General features: G+C 38.9%; 3 protein-coding genes and 2 non-coding genes across 5 annotated transcripts; 3 read left to right on the plus strand and 2 right to left on the minus strand.

The window, feature by feature from the left end:
• Window positions 1–4452: 4452 nt before the first annotated feature.
• On the minus strand, window positions 4453–4559 carry LOC147939978 (small nucleolar RNA R71). The gene has a single exon (XR_015564898.1). It is a non-coding gene; the product is annotated as a small nucleolar RNA R71 (small nucleolar RNA).
• A 6062-nt stretch (window positions 4560–10621) lies between these two features.
• On the minus strand, window positions 10622–10728 carry LOC147939979 (small nucleolar RNA R71). Its single transcript, XR_015564951.1, has one exon. It is a non-coding gene; the product is annotated as a small nucleolar RNA R71 (small nucleolar RNA).
• Window positions 10729–11810: 1082 nt separating this feature from the next.
• On the plus strand, window positions 11811–13001 carry LOC147939980 (uncharacterized). Its single transcript, XM_087461100.1, has one exon. It carries the CDS (start codon window positions 11811–11813, stop codon window positions 12999–13001), a length of 1191 nt encoding a protein of 396 aa, XP_087317226.1.
• A 1244-nt stretch (window positions 13002–14245) lies between these two features.
• On the plus strand, window positions 14246–14698 carry LOC147939981 (uncharacterized). The gene has a single exon (XM_087461101.1). The coding sequence runs from the start codon at window positions 14246–14248 to the stop codon at window positions 14696–14698; it is 453 nt and encodes a 150-aa protein (XP_087317227.1).
• A 7432-nt stretch (window positions 14699–22130) lies between these two features.
• LOC104707106 (acetyl transferase 1) lies at window positions 22131–24382 on the plus strand. Its single transcript, XM_010423386.3, has 2 exons — window positions 22131–22860; window positions 23405–24382. Exons 1-2 carry the CDS (start codon window positions 22435–22437, stop codon window positions 24272–24274), a joined length of 1296 nt encoding a protein of 431 aa, XP_010421688.1. The 5' UTR covers window positions 22131–22434; the 3' UTR covers window positions 24275–24382.
• The last annotated feature ends 309 nt before the right edge of the window (window positions 24383–24691 follow it).

Consider the following 24691-nt stretch of genomic DNA (forward strand, 5'->3'; position numbering starts at 1 on the left):
AAATGTCTTCTTTCTTGCATGCAGGCGACAAGTGGCAGCGGGAGAAGAGATCTCCGCGCGCGTGCTTCTCACTCGCTGGCGGAGGAGGGCTGAGATTGTGACACATGGCGTTGAGCTCCCATGCAGAGACTCTTCCATTTCCTTCTCCTTTCCCGCGTCTCTCTTGCATCCCAAGTACATCCCGTACTTGTCCGCTTGTGCATTGTTCCTTGTCCCGTTTTCGACCCACTCGTACCTCACGTACGGTGTCCTCGTTTGGGTCCCTTCCGCTTTTCTCCATTCAGCTTGTACGTCCCACACGTACTTGACATGTACCGTGTCCGTCCCTTCCACGGTCCCGCGGTACATTGGCCGGTCAGCTGGTACATGGCCGTTATATTTTTATGGACTGTTTTACGTCTTTTTCACCATTTCCTCCATGGCCATTATTTTCTTTACCCTTTCTTTGATCTCTTCACCAACGTTCTCGATCATTCCTTGTCCAGTCCCGATGTCCTGACGGCTCTCATCCAGTCTTCGGTCTTGGACCATCCCGCGACTTGGTAACTTCTTTCACAAGTCACTTGGGTCGTTCCTTGAGATTTTCTTTTCTCTATCTTTCTGAGGTATGTCCACGTCCTTCGGACACGTTTTCTTGGTCCGGTACTTACTTCTTGATACAGGTCATTACAGTAGCATTCTCTCTTTCCAATCTGATTGTCCCCCCGGTTCAATTATTTCGACCTTCCCTTTTTTTTTTTTTTATCACCATTCTCCCTTATCTTGTCCCAGTCGATTCGAGTGTCCTCCTCGATCACTCTCGTGCTATTTCTAGTTTGTCAGATCGCACTCTAACGGCGTTTAGGTGAATCCTCAATCAATCATGCCAATTCAACACAAGCTCAAACATATGGTTAGTTGTGCAACCTATATGCAATCTACACCATCATGCAAGCAATCCCCACAAAAAAAAAGCAATCATTCACACAAAGGGTTAACAAGCAATCACACAACACACAACCACAACAAGGCTAAAGACTTAGTACCACTCCCCTCAAGACCTAGATAGAAATATTACATACCAAAAAAAATTAAGTTCCAACCTTTCCCCCAAAAGGTTTACACATAACCATACAAACACGGCTAACAGGTGCCTAGGGTTCTCTTAGGAACTTACACATCCTACAGTTACACTCACACTGTTCAGGTGGCTGGTTGGTACTTGGTTCAGCGGGTGGGATCAAAGAGGTTGAGGCCGCATGCACTAGAGCTTCACCGTTGCTTGGTTCACTCTCATCCGGACTCACAATCCGGTTCGGGCAATTGTGTCCTTGGTGCTCAAATGCATGACACTCCCAACATACCACAACATCTCCCGGTCATGGAGTGCACAGGTTTGCCTTCCAGCAACAGGAGACTCGGTGTCCATTTTCTCTACACGCCACATAATAGGATGTGGTTCTCAATTGAACTCGAGAAGGATTGGTCACTCGCTTCCTAGCCTGAGCTCCAAATCTCGGGATTACCCTCAACCAATGTTTTGAAACCCAGACCGGACCAGCCGGTTGGACCGGTTTAACCCGCGAACTAGTTGATATTCAGGTCCAGTTTACCTTTAAAAACCAGATAGATTAAAACCCGGATCAAACCGAGAAAACCCACTAAAAATCCGCTAATCAGTGGTTGAACCGGCGGGTTGGGTCAAATCACTTAACCATTCCAGTCTTTAATGGCCAAACTAATTTAGTGACAAATGTACAAATTTAGTGACAAATGTTACGATTTATAGAACAAATTGCTTAATCTAATCTACCTAATACTCAATGTGGCCTATCCTCAGATCACTGGACCGGAAAGTGAAGCTGAAGAAGTGACAAAGGATCAGGAAGCATACACGGCCATCCCAATCGGTCAAGAGCTCCCCGGTTGTCCCAATCGGTCACTCCCAATCGACCAGGTGATAACTGATGCCACTCCTGGACGTCAAGGTCAGGGACCACATGCGGCCATGGCGATCGGTTAAATGGTGGCTGAGTGAAGCAAGTGGTACAGCCCCATCGGTCAAGAGATGGCCGATGGAGCTCAGTCAGATGAAGATCATGAGGTATCAGCGGCCAGCTCAAGCGGCCAAGTCATGGCCGATGGAGCCACGCGACTTCACCAATGGCCAAACCGACCCCGTAGCCGCCGGACACCACACTTGTTTTAGTTCTGAACCGGGTTTGACCCAGTTTGTTTTGGGTTGACCTTGTTTCTCTTCTATTTTACTATAAATACTCTAACCCTATTAAGGGGAGACTTATCTCTTTGTTTTATCTTTTGTTTAGCAGACATTTAGGGTTCTTAAGCTTATCTACTCTTGGTTTGTTGAATGATTGAGTACTGATATATCATGGTTTTTAGGTGTTTTTAGCCATGATATAAGTCTTATCTATAGAGTCTTTTTGGTATTTTAGAGTCTTTTGAGTCTTTATAGGATTTAGCATGGATGAGAGCATAATGGAACTAAAATAGGAGGATTTGGAGCACATTCAAACATTGAGGCTAAGCTGTGAAGTTGGGAGACAAGTTTAGAGACTTGCATCGGTCGATGCAAGTGATGGTGTCGATCGATGCATCATCCAGCAGAAGAATCGGAAGTTTTCCCACAAGTTTTGAAGCTTTATAAAGTTGCCCCAAAGTTTTCCATATTTGCATCATTAGTCCCTGGACGTTTTTAGGAATATAAATATGATTTTTGGGTCATTGTTTAGACCTAAGTTATTTTCAAGCTTTATTTTTCTTGCAACCTTTTGAGAGAGAAATCCCTGAGAGATTTAGAGAGTTTTTGGAGAGAAGAATCAAGACTTCTTCCAGAGAAGAGTCAAAACTCCTTTTCTACTTCTTTTAATCTCTTAATGTTATCTATTTTATTCATGATTTGTGTTCTTGCAATTATGTCTGAGTAGATCTCTTGTTAGGTTCAGGGTTTTTCGTAGGGTTTTTATGAGTTATTAGATCTGTTATTTTTAAGATTCTTTATCTTTCTAGATCTTCATCTTAGGTTGTTCTTCATATTAATTCTTGATTGATCACCTAGAATTAATATCTAGGAAAATAAATTGATATGAGAATATAATTGATTTTGCTGATAAAACCTTTTGATGAGCAAAATTACTTTCTGCAAAGAGATTTGATTTAGTGATTTTGTGAACAATCTAAACTTGTTTTTAAAGCTGATTTATTACCTAGAATTTTGCAAAGAGATTTGGATTTTCTGGTTTTAAACTTAGATAATATTTGCAGTGAGAACTGATTTATTTTACAAAGAGTTTAGAGTTCTAGATCTAATCTTAAATGCTTGAATCCTAATTTATTGATTGATTTAATATTTCATAAATTCCTGAGAAATTCCCTAGGCTTAGCGTTTTTAATTCCTGAATTTACAACACTTTTGAATTCTGTTTTTGCATTGCTTTTAAATTAATATTTCTGTTTAGCATAATTAAAAGATTATTAAATCTATTGTGTGATCTAGAGTCCTTGTGGAATTCGACCCCTAAGTACTACAATTGATCTCTTAATTTGAGAGAGTAGCTCTAGGGTAAATTTTAGCATATCAAATTTTGGCGCCGTTGCCGGGGACTCTTTTGATTCACCATTAGATTAAAGTCTTTGATTTTGTCTAGATTTTTATTTTTCTATTTAACTCACACGCTTTTGTTTCTTTTCTCTTGTGTGTTTCAGGACATGCCTAAGCCTAGCACCAGGAAAAATCCTACTGGTCCGGTTGTTAAGCTTACAAACCAAGAGTTAGGACAACTAGAGCGTGATAACACAAAAGCAGCCAAGTCAGCGAAGATGGTCAAAACACTCATATTGAGACCTGATGAGGCTGGAGACTTGATGTTGAAGGACGAGTTATTCAGGAAGAATTCGTCTTGGTTGAGGATGATGCACATGGCATCGAGCGAAGCAACGATGGCATCGATCGACACAACCAGGAAGGCATCGACCGACGCAACCTTGGCGTCGATCGATGCAATGCCAGAAACGGTGCGAATGGTGCGGATTTGGATGGTAACAACCAGCAGAACCTTCAGCCTAGACGGGACAACAATGGAGAGCTTGTCAAGACTCTTGCGGACTTCAACAGGCCAGACTTATTCTATGAGAACCATTCCGCAATTGTCCCTCCTCCATTCCCAAGGAATGATTTTGAGCTGAAGCCTGCCTACTTTGCTCTTGCAAAGACCATTCCAGAATTTGCCTCATGAGAAACCTCTAGACCACATTGAGCACTTCGTGGATATAGTTACAAGCATCAAGGCTAATGGAGTCACAGAGGACTATCTCTATTGCAAACTTTTCCCCTACTCTCTTGTTGGGGAAGCTTCTCATTGGCTAAGGCAACTCAAACCGGGATCTTTGACAACCTGGCATGACATCAAGGTGGCATTCTTGAACTACTTCTATGATGATGCGATGTCTGATGAGCTGAGGATTAAGCTCTCCACCTTTAGACAAGGACCAGCTGAATCGTACAAAGCTGCTTGGGTAAGGTTCAAAGCATACCAGAGAGATTGTCCGCATCATGGGTTCTCAGAGGTGCAACTGATAAATATTTTCTTCAACGAGATTGATTGGAGGTATCAGATGGCTTTGGATGCTGCTAGTGATGGGAACTTCAAGACAAGGTACCCAGATGAGGCTGAAAAGTTGATAGAGAGGCTAGCATCAAGCAACAATACCAAGAATGCAGACCTAGAGCGGAAAAGGGCACATGAAGGCCATGATTCAAATCAGCTAGCTTCAGTTAATGCTAGCTAGATTCAGTTCACAATCTTCTTGTGGGAAAGAAGTCTGTCCATTTTGCTGAAAATGTTGAGATTTTTGAGCCACAGCCAGAGACTACAGAAGAAGATGTCAACTATGTGTATGGAGCTCGATATCAGGGTCTGAAGTTTAGAAATCAGCAGAGCAACAAACCTTACAGTGGGAACTCTTCAGGCTATACTCCTAAGCCGGATTACCAGAAGCAACAGCAGAACAAAAACTTTACAATGACCTATGGTAATTCTTCTAATAAGTCTCCACCCCCACAGACTTCTGAGAGTAGAATGGAGGCTATGTTTGAGCAGATTCTTCAAGGTCAAGAGCAGTTGACAGTAACATTCAATGGGAAGGTTGACAATTTCTACAATGAGCTGAACGGGAAGATCGATGCATTAAACATTCATGTCAAGAAGCTAGAGAATTAAGTTATTCAGACTGTTGGGTCTGTTAAAAGGCAAGAAGGTTTTCTCCCTGGAAGAACTGAGTCGAACCCCAAACATGTTTGTAATGCAATTTCAGTGAAGGAAGAAGACAACTATCCGGTAGCTGATGTTGCATCGACCGATACACAGCAGCATCGATCGATGCAACCACCATCCAGCGTCGATCGACACAACATCAGCATCGATCAACACCTCCTGCAAACAGCTTCGGTTTCTGTTCCAGTTCCACCAATCGATTCTGAAAAAGCTTACAAGTCTAAGGTCCCTTTTCCTAAGCCTAGGAGGTCTAAGCAGGAGATTGAAGAAGCTAGATGCAAAGCTATGATGGATAAGGTGATGATAGAGATGCCTTTGATTGATGTTGTCAAGTTTTCTCCTGGTATGTGAAGAGAATGGTCACCAATGGTTTGAGTCCTGAGGAAGGAGCTTTGCTAACCAAGGATGTCAGCTCAATTCTGTTGAATCAGACTCCAAAGAGGAAGAAGGAGATGAAACAAGAAGTGGTTGTTTCTAAGGAAGTGTTGCAGTAATTCAGTGCAGGACTGCTGAGAAGTTACCAGATCCTAGAAGTTTCGTACTTGATTGCTCTATCTCTGCAGAACGGTTTGCTCATTCACTTTGTGATCTCGGTTCTAGTATTAACCTGATGCCACATTCTGTTGTTGTGAGACTTGGGATGACAGATTTCAAGCCAACTATGATATCTCTTATCTTAGCTGATCGTTCCAGAAGGATTCCTGAAGGTGTCTTAGAGGATATTCCAATCAAGATTGGAGATTGCATGATTCCCACTGACTTTGTGGTGTTGAAGTATGACAAAGAGCCTAGTGATCCTCTCATCTTAGGACGCTCTTTCTTGGCTACAGATGGTGCCATCATAGATGTGAAGAAGGGACACATATCTCTGAATGTGGATAGTTTGGTCATGAACTTTGAGATGGACAAGCTGAGAAGGATTCCTACTATTGATAGTCAGACATTTTCTGTGGAGGTTGTTTTTGATCCAATCATAGAGCTTCATGAAGACATTATTGCTGGGTATGTCAAAGAGATGGAGACTGTTGAGAAAATGGCTGAGGAAAGTTACAGAATCGTCGAAGAGACACGAGTTGCAGACACAAAATCGATCGATGCAGCTGTTGCATCGATCGACACACCTTCAAGAGAACGTCCGGACTTGTCAAAAACCGAAGATACTCTAGTTGATTCCTTAGCTGAAAGTCCTAGACCAGTTGTTAAGCTGAAATCTCATCATTCCACAGTCCAGAAGCCACAGGTAAGTCCAAGGTATGCATCACCTAAATCTTCTCCTATCATCAATAAGAATTTCAAAGGTATGCCTGAGATCCGACACAGTCAAGCTAATGACTGAAAACAAGCGCTTAGTGGGAGGCAACCCACTCATAGGTTTTTCTTTTCCACTTTGAGTCATTATTACTTTTGCTTTGAGTCAGTTTGAATTTGTATTGAATTATGAACTTCTATCTATCATGTTACGTTTAATCTTGTGTTTGAGTGATTCTTAGCAGTGCTAACATCCAAGGAATGAGAGAAACACAAATTAATCGCAGCTAACTCAGGAGTAATGTTTGAACTCTCTGCATCTGCAGAGTGCATCGACCGACACACCATCAGCATCGGTCGACACAGAACGTCCAGTTTGGTAACACGACTTTGTTCACAATTTCAATACTTATTCGTTTTTGTTTATTTTTCTTCGCCAATATCTTACTTGATAACACTGGGGACAATGTTGTTTAAGTCTGGGGGAGGCAGTTACTAACTACATTTTTGTTTTTGAAAAAAAAAAAAAAAAATTGTTTTATTGAGTCAAAATTTTTGTTGGGAACTATGATTTTTCTTTTTAGTGTACTGCCTTGGTTGATTAATGCTGCAGATTGAATCCATAATCCGACTAATGAAAAATCCAAAGGCTGACCAGTGAACCAGTGACATCCGAATTTCCAACAGAATCCACAAACGCCTGAGGTAATTTCTGCACTTTTCTTTTTACCTCATCAAGGAGATTGATGTTCATAGAGTTTGACTCCTTGTTCATACCTGACAAGTAAGATTTTTTAAAAAATTGGTACTCCTCTCCCTTATTTAAGTTTAAAAGATTTTTCGTGAGAGCTTTGTTTAAAAAAAAAAGAGAGAATAAAAGATGAAATGATTTTGATCAGTTTAGAGAGGTAGGTAAATTACCTGTGACCTAATTATTCTACTCTTGAGTCAAATGATCACACAAAGCTTGGAAGCGAGGGGTAGGTAAATTACCGATGACCCCATTATTCGCCTACAACTTTGAGAAAAAAAAGAATAGTAAAAAAAAAACAAAGCAAAGCTCTAAGGAAGATAAAATAGAATAAGTTTAGGGAAGAGAACGAGTACCACATGTGGTAAAAGATATGTCTTCCTTGTTATGGTATTGTACGGGAATGAGTCTAGAAGGTTCCTGACATTGATCAAATTGATGAGGCCCACCAATGAAGGCTTAATGGAGGAAGTAGTGGAATTTTGTTTGAATTTGGGATGCTATGAAAGTCAACGGAGAAGTACATGGTGGTTCGATTTGGATTATCTGCTAAGCATATGGATTATGGTTTGGATGATCATGACATTACTTTAAAAAGAAAATGAGTTCCTGCATTTTCAAACCTCTTTCACAGGTCTAAGTTTATGTTTTGCTTGAGGGTAAGCAAAGGCTAAGTCTGGAGGAGTTGATATATCATGGTTTTTAGGTGTTTTTAGCCATGATATAAGTCTTATCTATAGAGTCTTTTTGGTATTTTTAGAGTCTTTTGAGTTTTTATAGGATTTAGCATGGATGGGAGCATAATGGAGCTAAATAGGAGGATTTGGAGCACATTCAAGCATTGAGGCTAAGCTCTGAAGTTGGGAGACAAGTTCAGAGACTTGCATCGGTCGATGCAAGTGATGGTGTCGATCGATGCATCATCCAGCAGAAGAATCAGAAGTTTTCTCACAAGTTTTGAAGCTTTACAAAGTTGCCCCAAAGTTGCCCATATTTGCATCATTAGTCCCTATACGTTTTTAGGAATATAAATAGGATTTTTGGGTCATTGTTTAGACATAAGTTATTTTCAAGCTTTATTTTTCCTGCAACCTTTCGAGAGAGAAATCCCTGAGAGATTTAGAGAGTTTTTGGAGAGAAGAATCAAGACTCCTTCTAGAGAAGATTCAGAACTCCTTTTCTACTTCTTTTAATCTCTTATTGTTATCTATTTTATTCATGATTTGTGTTCTTGCAATTATGTCTGAGTAGATCTCTTGTTAGGTTCAGGGTTTTTCATAGGGTTTTTATGAGTTATTAGATATGTTATTTTTAGGATTCTTTATCTTTCTAGATCTTCATCTTAGGTTGTTCTTCATATTAATTCTTGATTGATCACCTAGAATTAATACCTAGGAAAATAAACTGATATGAGAATATAATTGATTTTGCTGATAAAACCTTTTGATGAGCAAAATTACTTTCTGCAAAGAGATTTGATTTAGTGATTTTGTGAACAATCTAAACTTGTTTTTAAAGCTGATTTATTACCTAGAATTTTGCAAAGAGATTTGGATTTTCTGGTTTTAAACTTAGATAATATTTGCAGTGAGAACTGATTTATTTTACAAAGAGTTTAGAGTTCTAGATATGATATTAATTGCTTGAATCCTAATTTATTGATTGATTTAATATTTCATAAATTCCTGAGAAATTTCCTAGGCCTAGCGTTTTTAATTCCTGAATTTACAACACTTTTGAATTCTGTTTTTGTATTGCTTTTAAATTAATATTTCTGTTTAGCATAATTAAAAGATTATTAAATCTATTGTGTGATCTAGAGTCCTTGTGGAATTCGCCCTTAAGTACTACAATTGATCTCTTAATTTGAGAGAGTAGCTCTAGGGTATATTTGAGCATATCAAGTACTTTTAAGTTTTTAATAGCAATTTCTTCTTCAAATCTCTTAATCTATAATCTCTTATTATGATTTCACAAAGACAAACTCTTTCCTTTGTGTGATCATGATGATGAGTGAATAGATAATTAGAACTTTGGGCTAGGTAGATTAGGGAGATAGATGATTGATCTATCTAAGGCTTATTTATGTGTTTCCTATCTTGATTAGTGTTAATAATGCTAGATAACCTTGATCAAGCTTTAATCTAGACAATAGGATTTCCATGCCAAGAAGGTGTTTGATGAAATTCCTGAACCAAATTATTCAAGAGCTTTGCATTCCTAGCCAATGGAAATTGATGATTAGGGTGCTTAGTGGTATTTAGACTTTTGTATAATGCATTCTTACCTTGTGATTGCCTTTGGAAATTGTTGATTACCACTTGATTAGCATAGGATCTTTATCATGGAAATGGATTGATTTGCATAAGTGTTCTTAGCCATAGGATTGTTCTTGATTGTTGCTTATACATCTATGATTGGTTAGCTATCTCCCAAGTCAATTACCTTTCCCAAGGTCCACTTGTTTAATCTTGATTTAAAGTCTGTTTCTAGTTGTGTCTTGTTTGAATTGTCTTGTATTCTTTCTTTTAATCAGTTTGTTAGTTAAGATTGTTACAAAAGAACCTACATCTGTTTAAGTTTAGATTAAGCATCTTTATGCATTCTTAGTGAGTTGATTATTGCAAATTGTAGATTGATAATTTAATTGAAGTCAAAGTACTACATCAATTTGGCGTCGTTGCCCATTTGCATTCAATTTGACCATTAGGATTTCAACTTTGCTTGAGCCTATTAATTTAGTTTACATTGTTACTTGCTTGTTTTGCTTTGGTGTTTTGAATTCTTTTTTGCAGGGTGTATGAACTTGAGAAGTCAAGGCCAAGCAGACTTGATTGAGCGTGTTGACGACATCTACCGTTTTGAGCGAGAGAATCGCCGGTTAGCCAGACAAGCTATGGAACACAACCCTCCACCTCCTGCTGGTCATAATGGAAATGACCAGCCCAATGATGATAGAGCTCCCCACCATGTACCAAGACAAGCCCCTCTCATTGGAGCTTATGATGCACCTAATGTCAATGGACACCGCACTGGTATTAGAGCTCCACCAATTGAGAACAATCACTTTGAGATCAAAGCCAGCCTTATCAACATGGTGCATGGATCAAAATTTCATGGTTTGGCAATGGAAGACCCCCTTTATCACTTGGATCAATTTGATAGGTTTTGTGGGACTGTTAAGATAAATGTTATCTCTGAAGATGCCTTCAAGCTACGCCTCTTCCCATTCTCTCTTGGTGACAAGGCTCACATTTGGGAAAAGAATCTGCCTCACAACACCGTTACCTCCTGGGATCAATGTAAGATGGCTTTCCTATCCAAATTCTTCTCTACTACAAGAGCAACAAGACTTAGGAATGAGATATCAATCTTTGCTCAAAAGGGAAATGAGAGTTTTTGTGAAGCATGGGAAAGATTCAAGGAGTATATCTCTCAATGTCCACATCATGGTTTCTCCAATGAGTCATAGTTGAGTACACTCTATAGAGGAGTCTTGCCTTAGTATAGAATACTTCTTGATAGAACAAGCAATGGAAACTTCTTGGGCCAAAATGCAGAACAAGGAATGTTGTTGGTTGAGAATCTTGCTCAAAGTGATGGTAACTATGGAGAGGATTATGATAGAACTCCAAGGAACTATACTGATATGAATGAGCAGCACCGCAAAGAGATTAAAGCTTTGAATGACAAGATGGATAAGATGATTATGGCAAATCAAAAGCAAGTTCACTTTGTCAATGTCTGTGAACTTTATCAAGAAGGTATGGAAGCTTGTGTTGAGGGTCAAGAGGAAGTCAACTATGTAGGTGGCCAAGGGTATAACAAGTTCAATCCTAATTACCGCAACCACCCTAACCTCTCTTACCGCAGCACCAATGTGGAGAACCCACAAGATCAGACTTATCCAACACAAAATCCACCTGGTTTTCCTTCCCAACCCAATTATCAGCCAAAACCTCAAGGGAAATACCAAGTCAAGCCTCAAACCTATTCCCACCTTCAGCAACAAATGAATGCACCCCACTCTCAAGGTCAAGTAGATGACAAAAATGCTCTACTTAGAAAACTTCTAGAGGGACAAGGAAGAGGTGCCATTGAACTTGCCACACAAATGAAAGCCATTCACAACAAGGTTTAGAATGTCTATGGTGAGTTAAATGCTAAGATTGAGAGGTTGCAAACACAGGTCCAGGGACAAGCTTCTTCCTCTTCAACAAGACAAATGGGTTCATTACCAGGAAAACCTGAACCAAACACAAAGGAGTTCATCAATGCCATAATGCTGAGAAGTGGTAAGCAGCTACCTACTACTGAGCTCAATAGGGACATTGAGCCTAAAGGAGGGGAGGTAGTGGTTGAGATTGAAGATGAGGATGAATTGATATTGAAAGATTTGGGTAAAGACAAAGAAGCTGAAGAGGTTGTGGTTGACAAAGGGAATAGTAAAGTGGTTGAGGAACCAAAGCAAGATAAGTCCATTGATGAAGTTTTCAAGAAGGATGAAGGGAAAGTATAGAGCTATGTTTGATTCATAAATGAAGGATGTTGCTATTGCAATGCCTATCATTGATGCATTCTTGGTGAACCCATCATACAACAAGTTCCTCAAGGATGCAGTTATGGAAAAGAAGAAAGCTCTACAAGGAATGGTTATCTTAACTCATGAGTGTAGTGCTATCATTCAAAACAAGGTAGTAGCAAAGAAGCTTGAAGATCCTGGTAGCTACACTCTCCCTTGCACATTGGGACCTTTCTCTTTTAGCCACTGTTTGTGTGATCTGGGGTCTAGTGTGAGCTTGATGCCTCTCTTAGTTTCCAAAAGACTAGGCTTCACTCACTTCAAGAACTGTATGATCACCCTTGTTCTTGTAGATATGTCAGTTAGAACACCAGTAGGAGTGCTTGAAGACTTACCAGTGATGATTGGCCATTTTGAGATCCCAACCGATTTTGTTGTGCTTGAAATGGATGAAGAACCAAAGGATCCACTCATCTTGGGGAGACCATTTTTAAGAACTGCAGGAACAATGATTGATGTGAAGAGTGGGAAGATTCAATTGAATTTGGGAAAGGAAGCCTTGAATTTTGACATTAACAAAGTGATGAGGAAACCTACAATTGATGGTCAAGTTTTCTACATTGAGAGAATGGATGCTTTATCTGATGAGCTTTTGGAGGAATTAGCAGTAGAAGATGAGCTCCAAAGCACTTTGACAGTTAAACAAGGAGAGTTTGGTTTACTAAAGGAAGATAGTGAAGGGTATGAAAAGATTTTGAACTCTCACAAGCCTTCTAGTGATGATGGAAGCTTCCTTGAGTTAATAGAGCAATTGGTGTGTTCAGTTGAAGTAGACTCAAATGAAGATTGGAGTGAGCTTAAAGCACCCAAGATTGAACTTAAACCACTCCCTAGGGGGCTACGGTATGCTTTTCTTGGTACAAACTCTACTTATCCTGTCATTATCAATGAAGAACTTAGTGAACAAGAAACTGTTACTCTTCTAAGTGAATTAAAAAAGTATAGGAGAGCTATTGGTTATTCACTTGATGATATTAAAGGAATTTCTGAAACTATTTGCATGCATAGAATTCATTTAGATGATGAATCAATGACTTCCATTGAACCACAAAGAAGGTTAAACCCTAACTTAAGAGATGTGGTGAGGAAAGAGATTCTTAAGCTCCTTGATGCTGGTATCATATATCCTATATCAGATAGTACATGAGTTTCACCTGTACATGTGGTGCCAAAGAAAGGAGGAGTTATTGTTGTTAAGAATGATAAAGATGAGTTAATTCCAACTAGAACTATAACTGGACATCGCATGTGTATTGATTATAGGAGACTTAATGTTGCATCTAGAAAAGATCACTTCCCTTTACTATTTATTGATCAAATGTTAGAGAGGCTTGCTAGTCACACTCATTATTGCTTTCTTGATGGTTATTCTGCTTTCTTTCAAATCCCCATACATCCCAATGATCAGGAAATGACAACTTTCATATGTCCCTATGGTACTTTTGCTTATATAAGGATGCCATTTGGATTATGTAATGCTCCAGCTACTTTCCAAAGATGCATGATGTCAATTTTTTCTGACCTAATTGAGGATGTTGTGGAGGTTTTCATGGATTACTTCTCTGTCTATGCAGATTCTTTTTCTGGTTGTCTTTCTAATTTATGCAGGGTTTTAAAGAGATGTGAGGAAACAAATTTGGTTTTAAATTGGGAGAAGTGTCACTTCATGGTGAAAGAAGAAATTGTGTTAGGGCATAAGATTTCAGAAAAAGACATTGAAGTTGATAGAGCTAAGATTGATGTGATGACCAATCTAGCACCACCAAATTCAGTCAAGGGGATAAGAAGCTTTTTGGGCCATGCTGGATTCTATAGAAGGTTCATTAAAGACTTCTCAAAGATTGCTAGACCTCTTACAAGATTTTTGTGTAAAGAAGTTGAGTTTGAGTTTGATGAGGAGTGTTTTTAAGCTTTCAAAATGATAAAGGAAGAGTTGGTTAGTGCTCCAATAGTTCAAGCTCCAGATTGGAATTTACCATTTGAAATCATGTGTGATGCTAGTGACTATGCAGTTGGAGCAGTGCTTGGTCAAAGAAAAGATAAGAGGCTTCATGTTATATACTATGCAAGTAGGACCCTGGATGAAGCTCAAGTATGCCACAACAGAGAAAGAGCTCCTACATATTGTCTTTGCATTTGAAAAGTTCAGGTCATACTTGGTGGGTTCAAAAGCTATTGTTCATACAGATCATGCAGCATTGAGACATCTTTTAGCAAAGAAAGATGCTAAACCAAAACTGTTGAGATGGATATTGCTACTTCAAGACAAGAAGGGTATTGAGAATGGAGTAGTTGATCATCTATCAAGGTTAAGGATTGACAATGAGATTCCAATCAGTGATGCACTTCCTGAAGAGTAGATAATGGCAATTCAACTCCTTGACAAGAGCCATGAGACTTGAAAAAAAGCTTGGAGAAGTCATGAGGTTGGAAGAGAATGGTCCTTGGTATGCTGATTATATTAACTATCTTGCTTGTGGTCTTGAGCCACCAAATTTAGTTGGCTATGCTAGGAAAAATTTCTTCAAGGACATCAACAACTACTATTGGGATGCACCTTACCTCTACACTCTTTGTAAGGACAAGATTTATAGAAGATGTGTTACTAAAGAAGAGATAGAAGGGTTAGTAGAACTTTGTCATGAAGCAGCATATGGTGGTCATTTTGCTACATTCAAGACAGTCACAAAGATTCTTCAAGCTGGTTTGTGGTGGCCTACTATGTTCAAGGACACTCAAGAGATTATCTCTAAGTGTGATTCATGTCAAAGAAGAGGAAACATCAGCAGGAGGAATGAAATGCCACAAACTCCTATTTTAGAGGTTGATTATCACTTGGCTTGATTTACTTATCTCTGATTGCATTTTATCTGCTAGCTTACCAACCATTTAGATTGATAATCCTTTGTACTGCAATTGCATAGAGAATTGATACCCAGGGTGAAAGTTCTGTTATCAATCTTTTGGTGTTCGTCCATGTTCATTATGTCTTGGTCTTGATCTTCACTATCTTGATCGCTCTCAGAGGTGAAGCTTATATCACACATCTCTTGCAGGTCCATTGTCTTCTCTTGGCGTCTTGGGGTTCCTTGACCTGCTAAAAGAGGTTTCATACCTGGGGAGCTGGTATGATCAAGGCTCATTTTGGTGAAGGTTTCAGCAAGCTCTTCCTCGGCAATGTGATCATATCCGTTGTGGCGGCATAATGGTGGTACATACCAGTTGACGTCCTTCAGCTCTAGGGAGCTTACGATGTCTTGAACAGCTAGGTTAAACCTCTTTCTGAGTTGTTTAGCCTTTGATTGTGTCATAAGACCTTCTCGTACTTCTGGTACATGATGTGGTATAGGATCTTGTTCAACGGTTTGGATGGTAGGATCGATGTCCGCATCATTCCCTCCCTCTTCAGAAGGTTTTGTCCTCAAAACTGAATCTCCTGGATCATAAGCAGACAAGTCAGCTACATTAAAAGTGTGAGAAATTTTACCTCCTTTGGTAGCTCTAAACGGTATGCGTTGTCATTGATCATTTCAAGGACTTAAAATCGACCGTCGCCTCTTGGTGATAACTTAGAGGCTCTTTGTGTTGGAAATATCTTAGGCCTCATATGCAACCAGTCCTAATCTCCTGGTTTGAAAAAAATCTCGTTTCTCCCTCGATTAGCCTTGCGTTTGTTGTCAGCATTCTTTTTTTCTAAATTTTCTTTGGCCTTGTCATGCAACTTCTTGATGATTTCTCCTCATCTTAGTCCACCTTGGCAAACCTGTTCTATCTGAGCCAAAGGTGCTAAATCTAATGGAGAAAAAGAGATAGTTTTGAAGCCGAGTGAACAACGCGATTATAAGCAAACTCGATGAAAGGAATGCAATTAACCCATGTTTCCATGGTTTTACCAAGAGTGGCACTAAGTAAAGTAGAGAGAGTTCGGTTTACCACTTCAGTTTGTCCATCCGTTTGGGGATGACAAGTCGTAGAGAATAGAAGCTTTGTACCTAACTTTCTCTAAAGTATGTTCAAAAGTGACTCAAGAACTTGGTGTCACCATCGGAGACTATTGTCCTTGGAATTCCATGGAGGCGCACCACATCCTTGAAGAACAAATTTTGTGGTTTGAGTCGCATCATTGGTCTTGTCACACAGGATGAAGTGTGACATCTTGGAAAACTGATCCACAACAACAAAGATTGAATACTTGTGTTTAACCTTTGAAAATCCTAAGAAAATGTCCATAGAAATATCTACCCAAGGGGAATTAGGAATAGTTAATGGTAAGTAAAGACCATGACGATGCAACATGGATTTCGCTTTGTGATAAACAATGCATCAAGCACAAAATTTCTCAACATCTTTCTTGAGATGGGGCTAAAAGAAGTGTTCCATTACCATGGCCAATATTTTGTCAACACCAAAGTGACCCATCAAACCTCCACCATGTGCTTCGGGGAGTATCAATACTCACATGGAACCTTGAAGAATACACAACCGCTTGTCTATAAATAGAAACTCATCTTACATGTAGAATGCTTGGTATGCTACTTTTCCATACTTCTTATAGCACTATCCTAATTCTGGATCATCTTTGAACAACTCCTTGATATGCTCAAAACCCATTACTTTAACCTCCATAGTAGCTATAAGAGCATCTCTCCTTGACAAAGCATCAGCAATCACGTTTTCTTTTCCTTTCTTATACTTTATCACGTATGGGAACGTCTTAATGAACTCCAACCACTTTGCATGTCTCCTCTTAAGTGAAGTCTGGCCCTTGAGATGCTTGAGGGTTTCATGATCGGTGTAAATGTTGAATTCCTTGGATAACAAGTAGTGTTGCCACGTTTCCAGTGCTCAAACTAAGGCATAAAACTCCTTGTCGTAGGTTAGATAGTTCAATGTAGCTCCACTCAACTTCTCACTGAAGAAAGCCATGGGTCTTTTTCTCTGATTAGTACAGCTCCAATTCCCAAGCCTGATGCATCACACTCTACTTCGAACATAAAATCTGGGAGGGCTAAGAATGGTGCTTGTGTGAGCCTCTCTTTCAATGTGTTGAAGGACTGTTCTTGAGCTTATCCCCATGAGAAAGGCAAGTTTTTCTTGATCACGACAGTTATTGGTGCAGCCACTGTACTAAAATCCCTGACAAACCTCCTATAGAAGCTTGGGAGACCATGAAAGCTGCGAACGTGTCCAATCGAAGTTGGAGTAGGGCATTCTCTTATTGCCTTAATCTTCTCCTCATCCACCTGTGGGTCCTGTTTACACACTACAAAACCTAATAACACATACTTATCAGTAAAAAAGGAGCACTTCTTTAGGTTAGCATAAAGGCATTCCTTCCGAAGCGTTTTCAAAATTAACCCTAGATGTTTAATGTGATCAGAATAGCACTTACTGTAAATAAGTTTGTCATCAAAATAAAATAAAAAAAATTTACCAATGAATGACCTTAGAACCTGGTTCATTAGTCGCATGAAGGTGCTTGGGTTGTTTGTTAACCCGAATGGCATGACAAGCCACTTATAAAGACCTTGATTGGTTTAAAACACGGTTTTCCACTCGTCTCCTTCCCTCATTCAAACATGGTGATAGCCGCTCCTCAAGTAAATTTAGGAGAAGACAATTGCACCACTTAACTCGTCTAACATGTCATCTAGTCACGGAATAGGATGTCGATACTTGATGGTGATGTTGTTGATTGCTCGGCAGTCCACACAAATCCTCCATGTACCATCCTTCTTTGGTACTAAGAGAACTGGTACAGCGCACGAGTTGAGTCTCTTTCTGATGTACCCTTTATCCATGAGATCACGCACTTGCTTCTCTAACTCCTTAGTCTCCTCTGAATTTATTATGTAAGCTGGTTTATTAGTATAGCAGAACCTGGTACAAGATTGATCTGATGTTCAATGCCACGAATAGGGGTAATCCTAGGGGTATTTCCTCTGGAAACATGTCTTTGTATTGATCTAGTACAGCTTGTACTTCAGCGGGTAGCTCAAGCTCACTTGAACCTGTTCTTAAACATTCTTTGAACAACATTAGTAGCACGATGCCCTGGGTACTCATGGTATTACAAATTTCATTGGATCTCAAATAAAGGTTAGAAGTCCTTACCTCGACCTCTTTGTTCATGTTTTTTTGCAACTCATCAAATTTGGAGGGACTTAGAGGGGCAAGGTTGAACTTACGCTCATTAGGCGTGAAAGTGTAATGGTTTGTTCGACCGTTGTGAGTTCTAGCTCGATCAAACTGCAATTGTCTTCCAAGAAGAAGATGTCTGGCTCTCATTGGAACTACATCACAAATGACTTGATCCTGGTATTTCTCGATGCTGAATGATACAATAACTTGTTCAGAAGTTTTCATCTTGGTGTCATCGTTAAGCCACCTATGTTTGTATGGCCTCAGGTGCTTTGTTTCTGAAGACCTAACCAGTCCACCATATACTTGCTAGCAACATTAGTACAAGGACCTCCATCAATAATCAAATTACATACCTTGTTCTTAATTGTGCATATTTTTCCTTGAACTTTCTCCATGGGGTTGATAAGTACACTCATCATACATCAGATCAAAAGGAGTTCTCCTATGTCAGGATACTCCACGTCATTCTCTGGATCGGTATGGTACTCATCTTGCTCGTCTTGAGACTCATAGTCTCCACTAGGTATGAAAATCATCACCCTTTGGTTCAGAGATTCTCTTTCCCTGCCTTGACATTTAAAACAAGTAATGTCACAGGTAGAGATTGACTAGTGTTAGGGAACCTACCTAGTTCGGATTTAGAGGTTTTAGGTGTCTCATTAGACTTGTTCTTAAATCTAGAGTTATTGTCTACGGCTTTGCCTTTGTCCATGCTCCGGCTATTGCTTGCATTCCAAGGCGTGTTGTTTATAGTACAGTTTCTTATAGACATCTTACGCTAGATTTGATGCTCCACTTGTACAGCCTTGTGAAGTAGTTCATGTAGACTGATGTAGTTAGATGTCTCCACTTTTTGGGCTATACGCTCTTTCAAGCCATCAACGAATTGAGCCATTAAGGACTTGCTCAACTCTTCCAGCTCCAAGGAGTTCATGAGCTTCTCAAACTCCTCAAAATACTCATCCCCAATCCTTGTTCCCTGAGATAATTTTCTAAAACGTTTTTGTAAGTCTCATTGATAATGATCACGGAAATACCTCAACCTCAAGAGGTACTTCATATCTCCCTAACTGTTGATGGTAGCAAATCACTGTTCCTATTTATCGACCACTGTCCTATCCCACCAAGACAAGGCATTGTCAGTGAGCAGCGTCGATGCTAGGGCTACTTTCTGAGCTTCTCTATAGCCATAACATTGGAATATGTATTCCATACGTCTCTCCCAGTCCATGTAAACCTCCGGATTAGACTTTCCTGCAAAAGTAGGAGGTAACAGTTTGACATCTCAGTTTTGTTCTCTTGGTTCTATCTCTTGAGCGCGGCTCCGCATCAAAGGATCTTCTCTCCGCTGATGTTGACACCTTAATGGACCTGGTGGTGGATCATCATCGTCATCCATGTCAAGGGATTCTTCCTCCTCGTTGCGGACATTCCTTCGTTCCAGGACTGGACTAACATCAACCCTCGGCTGAGGTTGCTCCAAATGGCCTATCCTATCACCAAGCCCTCTCAACTGCTCTGAGAGGGTTCTCATCATTTGCATCATGGCGTCTTGGGGTATTTCTGTGTTTTCTCCCATAGTGAGTGTCTAGAACGGATTTGTGCTTCGACACAAACAACAAAGGATCAACGTACCACAAAAAATCAAAAGGAAATCCCAAAGAAATAAAAAGAAACTTTTTTTTTGTTTTTGTTTTTTGAATTATTATGATTGACAAGCAGTATTAGCCAATAAAAGCAATGAAACAAAATCTGAAAACGAAATAGTATTAATATTTTTTTTAAATGCAAGATGAACTAGTACAACAACTAATATAGACACTGAAAAAGATGACTTAAGGAAACAAATTGCGACTTCTCTTTTTTTTTCAAGGTTTGTAAATAAAACTAAAAAATTGGGGGCGTTGCAGGCGAGAGTGAATAATTCTTCATGCTTGTTTTATATATAAATCCTGGTTAAACCCCTTTTTCAAACTTAATCGTCCTTTATCATTTGTTAAACGTATTTATTCCAACTTAACCAATAATTCTTCTTTTAGTGTTCAAAAGAGTTCCGCCAAAAATTAAACACGAAATTTATTACTTTTGAACAAGTGGTTTTTAGCAGTTTAAATTAAGTCATGGCATATACTCGAGCCATTGCTACTGTTTTAAGGAAGACATCCTTTCCACTGAAAGAAGAACTCTTTTTCACCCAAAGATAAGATGCGATCAAAACAACCATATAACACAAACTTTTAGTCTATCAAAGATATAATCTAGCAATTTTGAACTTACTCAATCTAATCATAAATAAATGCTGACACATTTTAGAAGTGTAAAAGGGTTATAAGCCTTGAAGTTGAAGAGATGTGATGATATGACTTAAATAATTTAAGGAATATGAATTAAAAGTGTGCGTCCGCATTTAATGATTTAAGTTTTCCGAGCTAGACAGCTTGCGAAGATATGGGGGCAAAGGTTGGACCCGGATCCTCGGCTAGCAGGCTCGGATCCTTTATCAAAGCCTTTTACCAGAAGGAGAGTAAAAAGTGTCACCTGAGGTGTCAAGAAGACAACTTGAAAAGGGGATGGCTGAGCTTATAAGGACCGAGGTGCTCAGGAAATTATCAAACTCTTAGGGAGCTGGGAGAAACCGATGAAGAAGAGATAGAGTGCTCGGAAATGGGTCTTGAAGGAGATGATCCGGAGGAAATCAAGTCGATTTAAATCCGAGCATTACAAAGTAATTGTTGAATCAATACAAGCGCATTTATGGAGATCTAATTATATTTAATGTCTAAATTAATTGCTTGTTATAGTATAAATACTACGCATTGTATTCCAAAAAACGATATTCGATCACACTCGGAAAAGCTTAATACAACATAATTTCTTTAGAAAATTCATGATATTTTTCTAGGTTGTCCTTGATTTATAGTATTTCAATTGTTTGTTACTTCTAAATATCTATTCCTTTCTCAACCAATCACAACATCGAGTATGGGATCCCACAGCCACACATACCAATCAGAATATGGCATCATGGTACCGACCAGTTACAGCAAAACACCGTTTTTCTCCAAAATACTATCTTTTCATCAATCGTGTTCATCAATCTCCAAATACTTAAAAGTATCAAAAACACAAATTCTCAATGAAAAAACTCAAGATTCAAATATAAATAGACTTTAAAAACCATTAGAAATATGACTTAACAATATCAACTAATAAATTAAAAACTATTAAATAATAATGAATTTTTTTAGTTTAATACTTCCTCTGTTTCATAATATAAGATGTTTTAGAGAAGATATTTTGTTTCCTAATATAGGATTTTTTAAAGTTTTTATGCAACTTTTAGATTAATTTAATATTTTCTATTATGCAGTATTTTTTTTGAGTGATTGAACTTGTTAAAAGTAAATATTTTTTAATCTGCGTGTTTTTAATTAAAATATTTTATATTTCGGAGGGAATACTATAATACTAAAAAATATTATTTTCAGTCTAATAATTGGTGTTGTAGTTGGAGAAGAAAAATGTTCTAGAGTTAAAATTTAAAACTACACCAAATATAATATTATTTCAACATTAAAATTGTGTTAGGGTTGGAGATGCTTTAGAATGACATATACAAATGTCAAGTATAATTTCAAGTTTTCTTTATCCCGAGGAAAGGAGCTATAGGATTGCCCAGGACAAGCATTGGATTTCAAGTAATAACTTTTCAAAGTCATAATATCATGGGGCACGTGGAGGTTACTTAACCACAGTTACTCTAAATAAACAAAATAAAAATATTAAAAAGCTAAGAGAGAGAAAATACAGTGGTGCTCAAAGTCCTTCGGGAGAATCGTTTCTCTCCCTGTTGCAAATACATTAGCTTCTGTGATTGGTCCATCTCTAATAAAAAATAAAAAATATAACTATACAATTAAAATATTATTATTTTTGTGTTTTTGAGTAACGCTCCCCATTTCTAGCGCTGGAGATGACTATATTTGTGAGGCCCACTGCGTTATGAGAACCCATTAACACGTCCTCGTCAGTCGTCATGAATAGAACCGGTCCTATGTTCCACCACCTATATTTGTGAGGCCCACTGCGTTATGAGAACCCATTAAGTCGATCGGTGACTTTTTCATTTTTCATAGTTTTTGACTTTTTGTATATACATTAATGGTGAGGCGAGTTTTTATTGGATAACAAGGTACAAGTACAACTACTAGCAGGCACCAGCATTATCATCCTCTCCATCAATGATCAATGCACCTCAACAAACTTTACACATTATTCTCTTCCCTTTATCACGTACAGATTTTTATTTTCTAGTAAACTGAAATGTTCATCTTTTGTTTTCTTTATATATAAGATGTGTTTCTAAATTTCTCATAGACACACTCAGACCAATTACTCAGTCTCTTTTAGTTTTGTCTAACTTTTTCTAAATAAAAATGGGTATCGTCCGAGAGAACCGGGTCGAAGTCAAGTCAATGCTAACTGCGGTATCCAGCAAGCCATCTAGATCTGCTCGGGTACACCCGTTTACCACTTTAGACAACGCCATGAGTCGACACACTCTCCACGTCATCGTTTACTACCCTCGTAGTCCATTCGGGTCCTTTGACCTCGACTCCGTCCGGATCTCGTTGTCTGAGCTCCTCTCTATGTACCCGCCCGTTGTTGGTCGGGTCGCTAAAACCCCGGACGGGATCTTGGAGGTGAAGCGTAACGACGCCGGACTTCGAACCTTGAAAGCCAAAGTCTGTGTTGGTATTGATGAATGGCTAAGATCAGCCGATGGACATGATGAAAGTGATTTAACGGCTTGGGAAGATATGCCAGAAGATCCGAGTACTTGGGCACCGTTTCGTCTACAGGTTCCTTTACACATAATATAGTATAAGTTTGTTTTTCTTAGTTCATCAGTTTGTTTCGGTTTGGAGCTTCTAAAAATTGGATTGAGAAAGTTCTGTCAGTTTTCACCAAACATAATCTAGGTTCTGTCTGGTTTCATTTTGGTTTAGGGTGATAAATTAATAGTAATTATTATAAAACTATAAATTTGTTTTGGGTTTTAGGTCAAATTTCAGTTTTAAAGTATTTTAGGTAAATTGACTAAATTCAAAGTAATTTTTGGATCTTGGGAGCCAAAGTTTTTGTTGGTAAATTGTACTGTATATCATGAATTTGGTAAGTTTAAATCTTAAAAGTTATTTGTGCTGACAAAATGATAAGATGTTGTAAGTATGGTCTGGTTTTGCAACAGAGATTTATGTACAATCAAAGAAATGTATATATATATATAAAGTTACGGCTTATTTTTGAACAATAGCTTCGGAATCTCTGTTTAGGTATATCGAACCAACAACCGAATAGTATTGATTTCCAAGCCTTGATATTTTTTTGTAACGATTTTGGCAGATAAACGAATTTGAAGGGGGAGGAGTAGCAATAGGCCTAAGCTGCCCACACAGGCAAGCAGACGCAACAACACTTACTGTTCTGCTAAAATCATGGACAGAAGCCCAACGCCGTCGATGTATCGTCCATCCTCCATCCTTCTCACCACTACCCTCCATCTTAACTGATGATACTGACGCCGTTAAACCCAACAGTGCCCCCATTTCTAAGCCCATTTCAACAAAAACAGCCACCGCAACGTTTCGTTTCTCTAGCTCCGCCTTCAAGAAATATATCGAAGAAGAGGGTATATTCCCCAAAGCCTCACCGTTCGATGTGTTTGCCGCTCTTTTCTGGACACGTGTCGCTCTAGTCAAGCGCAAGAGCCATGATCGAGTGTGTCTGTGTGTGGACTTCAGGAGGCTTTTGCCTAATCCACTTCCTTATGGTTTCTTCGGAAACGCGTTAAACTTTTCGTCTCTAGAGATGACTAACGTTGCTGATCAAGGGATTGGACATGTTGCACGTTTGATAAACGACCACGTGACGAACCTAACCGTGGAGAAAATCCGGTCCGATCTTAACCGGGTTGGGGAACAAGGGCTTGTATACGGTGGAGATTTAACGATTGTGAATATGGAGCATATGATCGTTGAAGGAGACCCGATGATGTACGACGCTGTGTTTGAGGACGGTGTTAGGCCTGTGCATGTGAGTTACCGGATCGGAAACGTTGGTGGAGAAGGGGTGATTATGGTGATGCCGTCCCCGGAGAAAGGGTTTGGGAGGGTGGTATCGGTTACTTTACCGGAGGAGGAGATGTCGAAGTTACTTGTGGATCAAGAAATCCTTCGATTTGAGCCCAAGATTATTCTAAGTGGTGTGAAGTAATTTATAAGAAGGCTCTTTGAAAAAAGGAAATATATTACGTATATCAGAATATTGTTCTTATCAAATGTGATGTAGTACTTTTACTTCAATTAAATTATCAATTCACAATTTGCATTAATCAATTCACTAAGAATGCACAAAGATGCTTAATCTAAACTTAAACAGATGTAGGTTCTTTTGTAACAATCTTAACTAACAAACTGATTTAAAGAAAGAAAACAAGACAATTCAAACAATGCAAACTCAAAGAAACATGACATAACTAGAAACAAACTTTAAATGGAGATTAAACAAGTGAACCTAATGTTCATATATTTCACCTTGTTTTACCTTGGTATATTCACATCTTTTGCATGATTTACTATCTAGTTTGGACATTATTGAGTAGCTTTAGGATTGTTTATGCATTAGAGTAGA

This window comes from Camelina sativa, chromosome 8 (assembly GCF_030686135.1).
Source record: "Camelina sativa cultivar CO46 ecotype springtype chromosome 8, ASM3068613v1".
In the NCBI taxonomy this organism is placed as follows: Eukaryota; Viridiplantae; Streptophyta; class Magnoliopsida; order Brassicales; family Brassicaceae; genus Camelina; species Camelina sativa.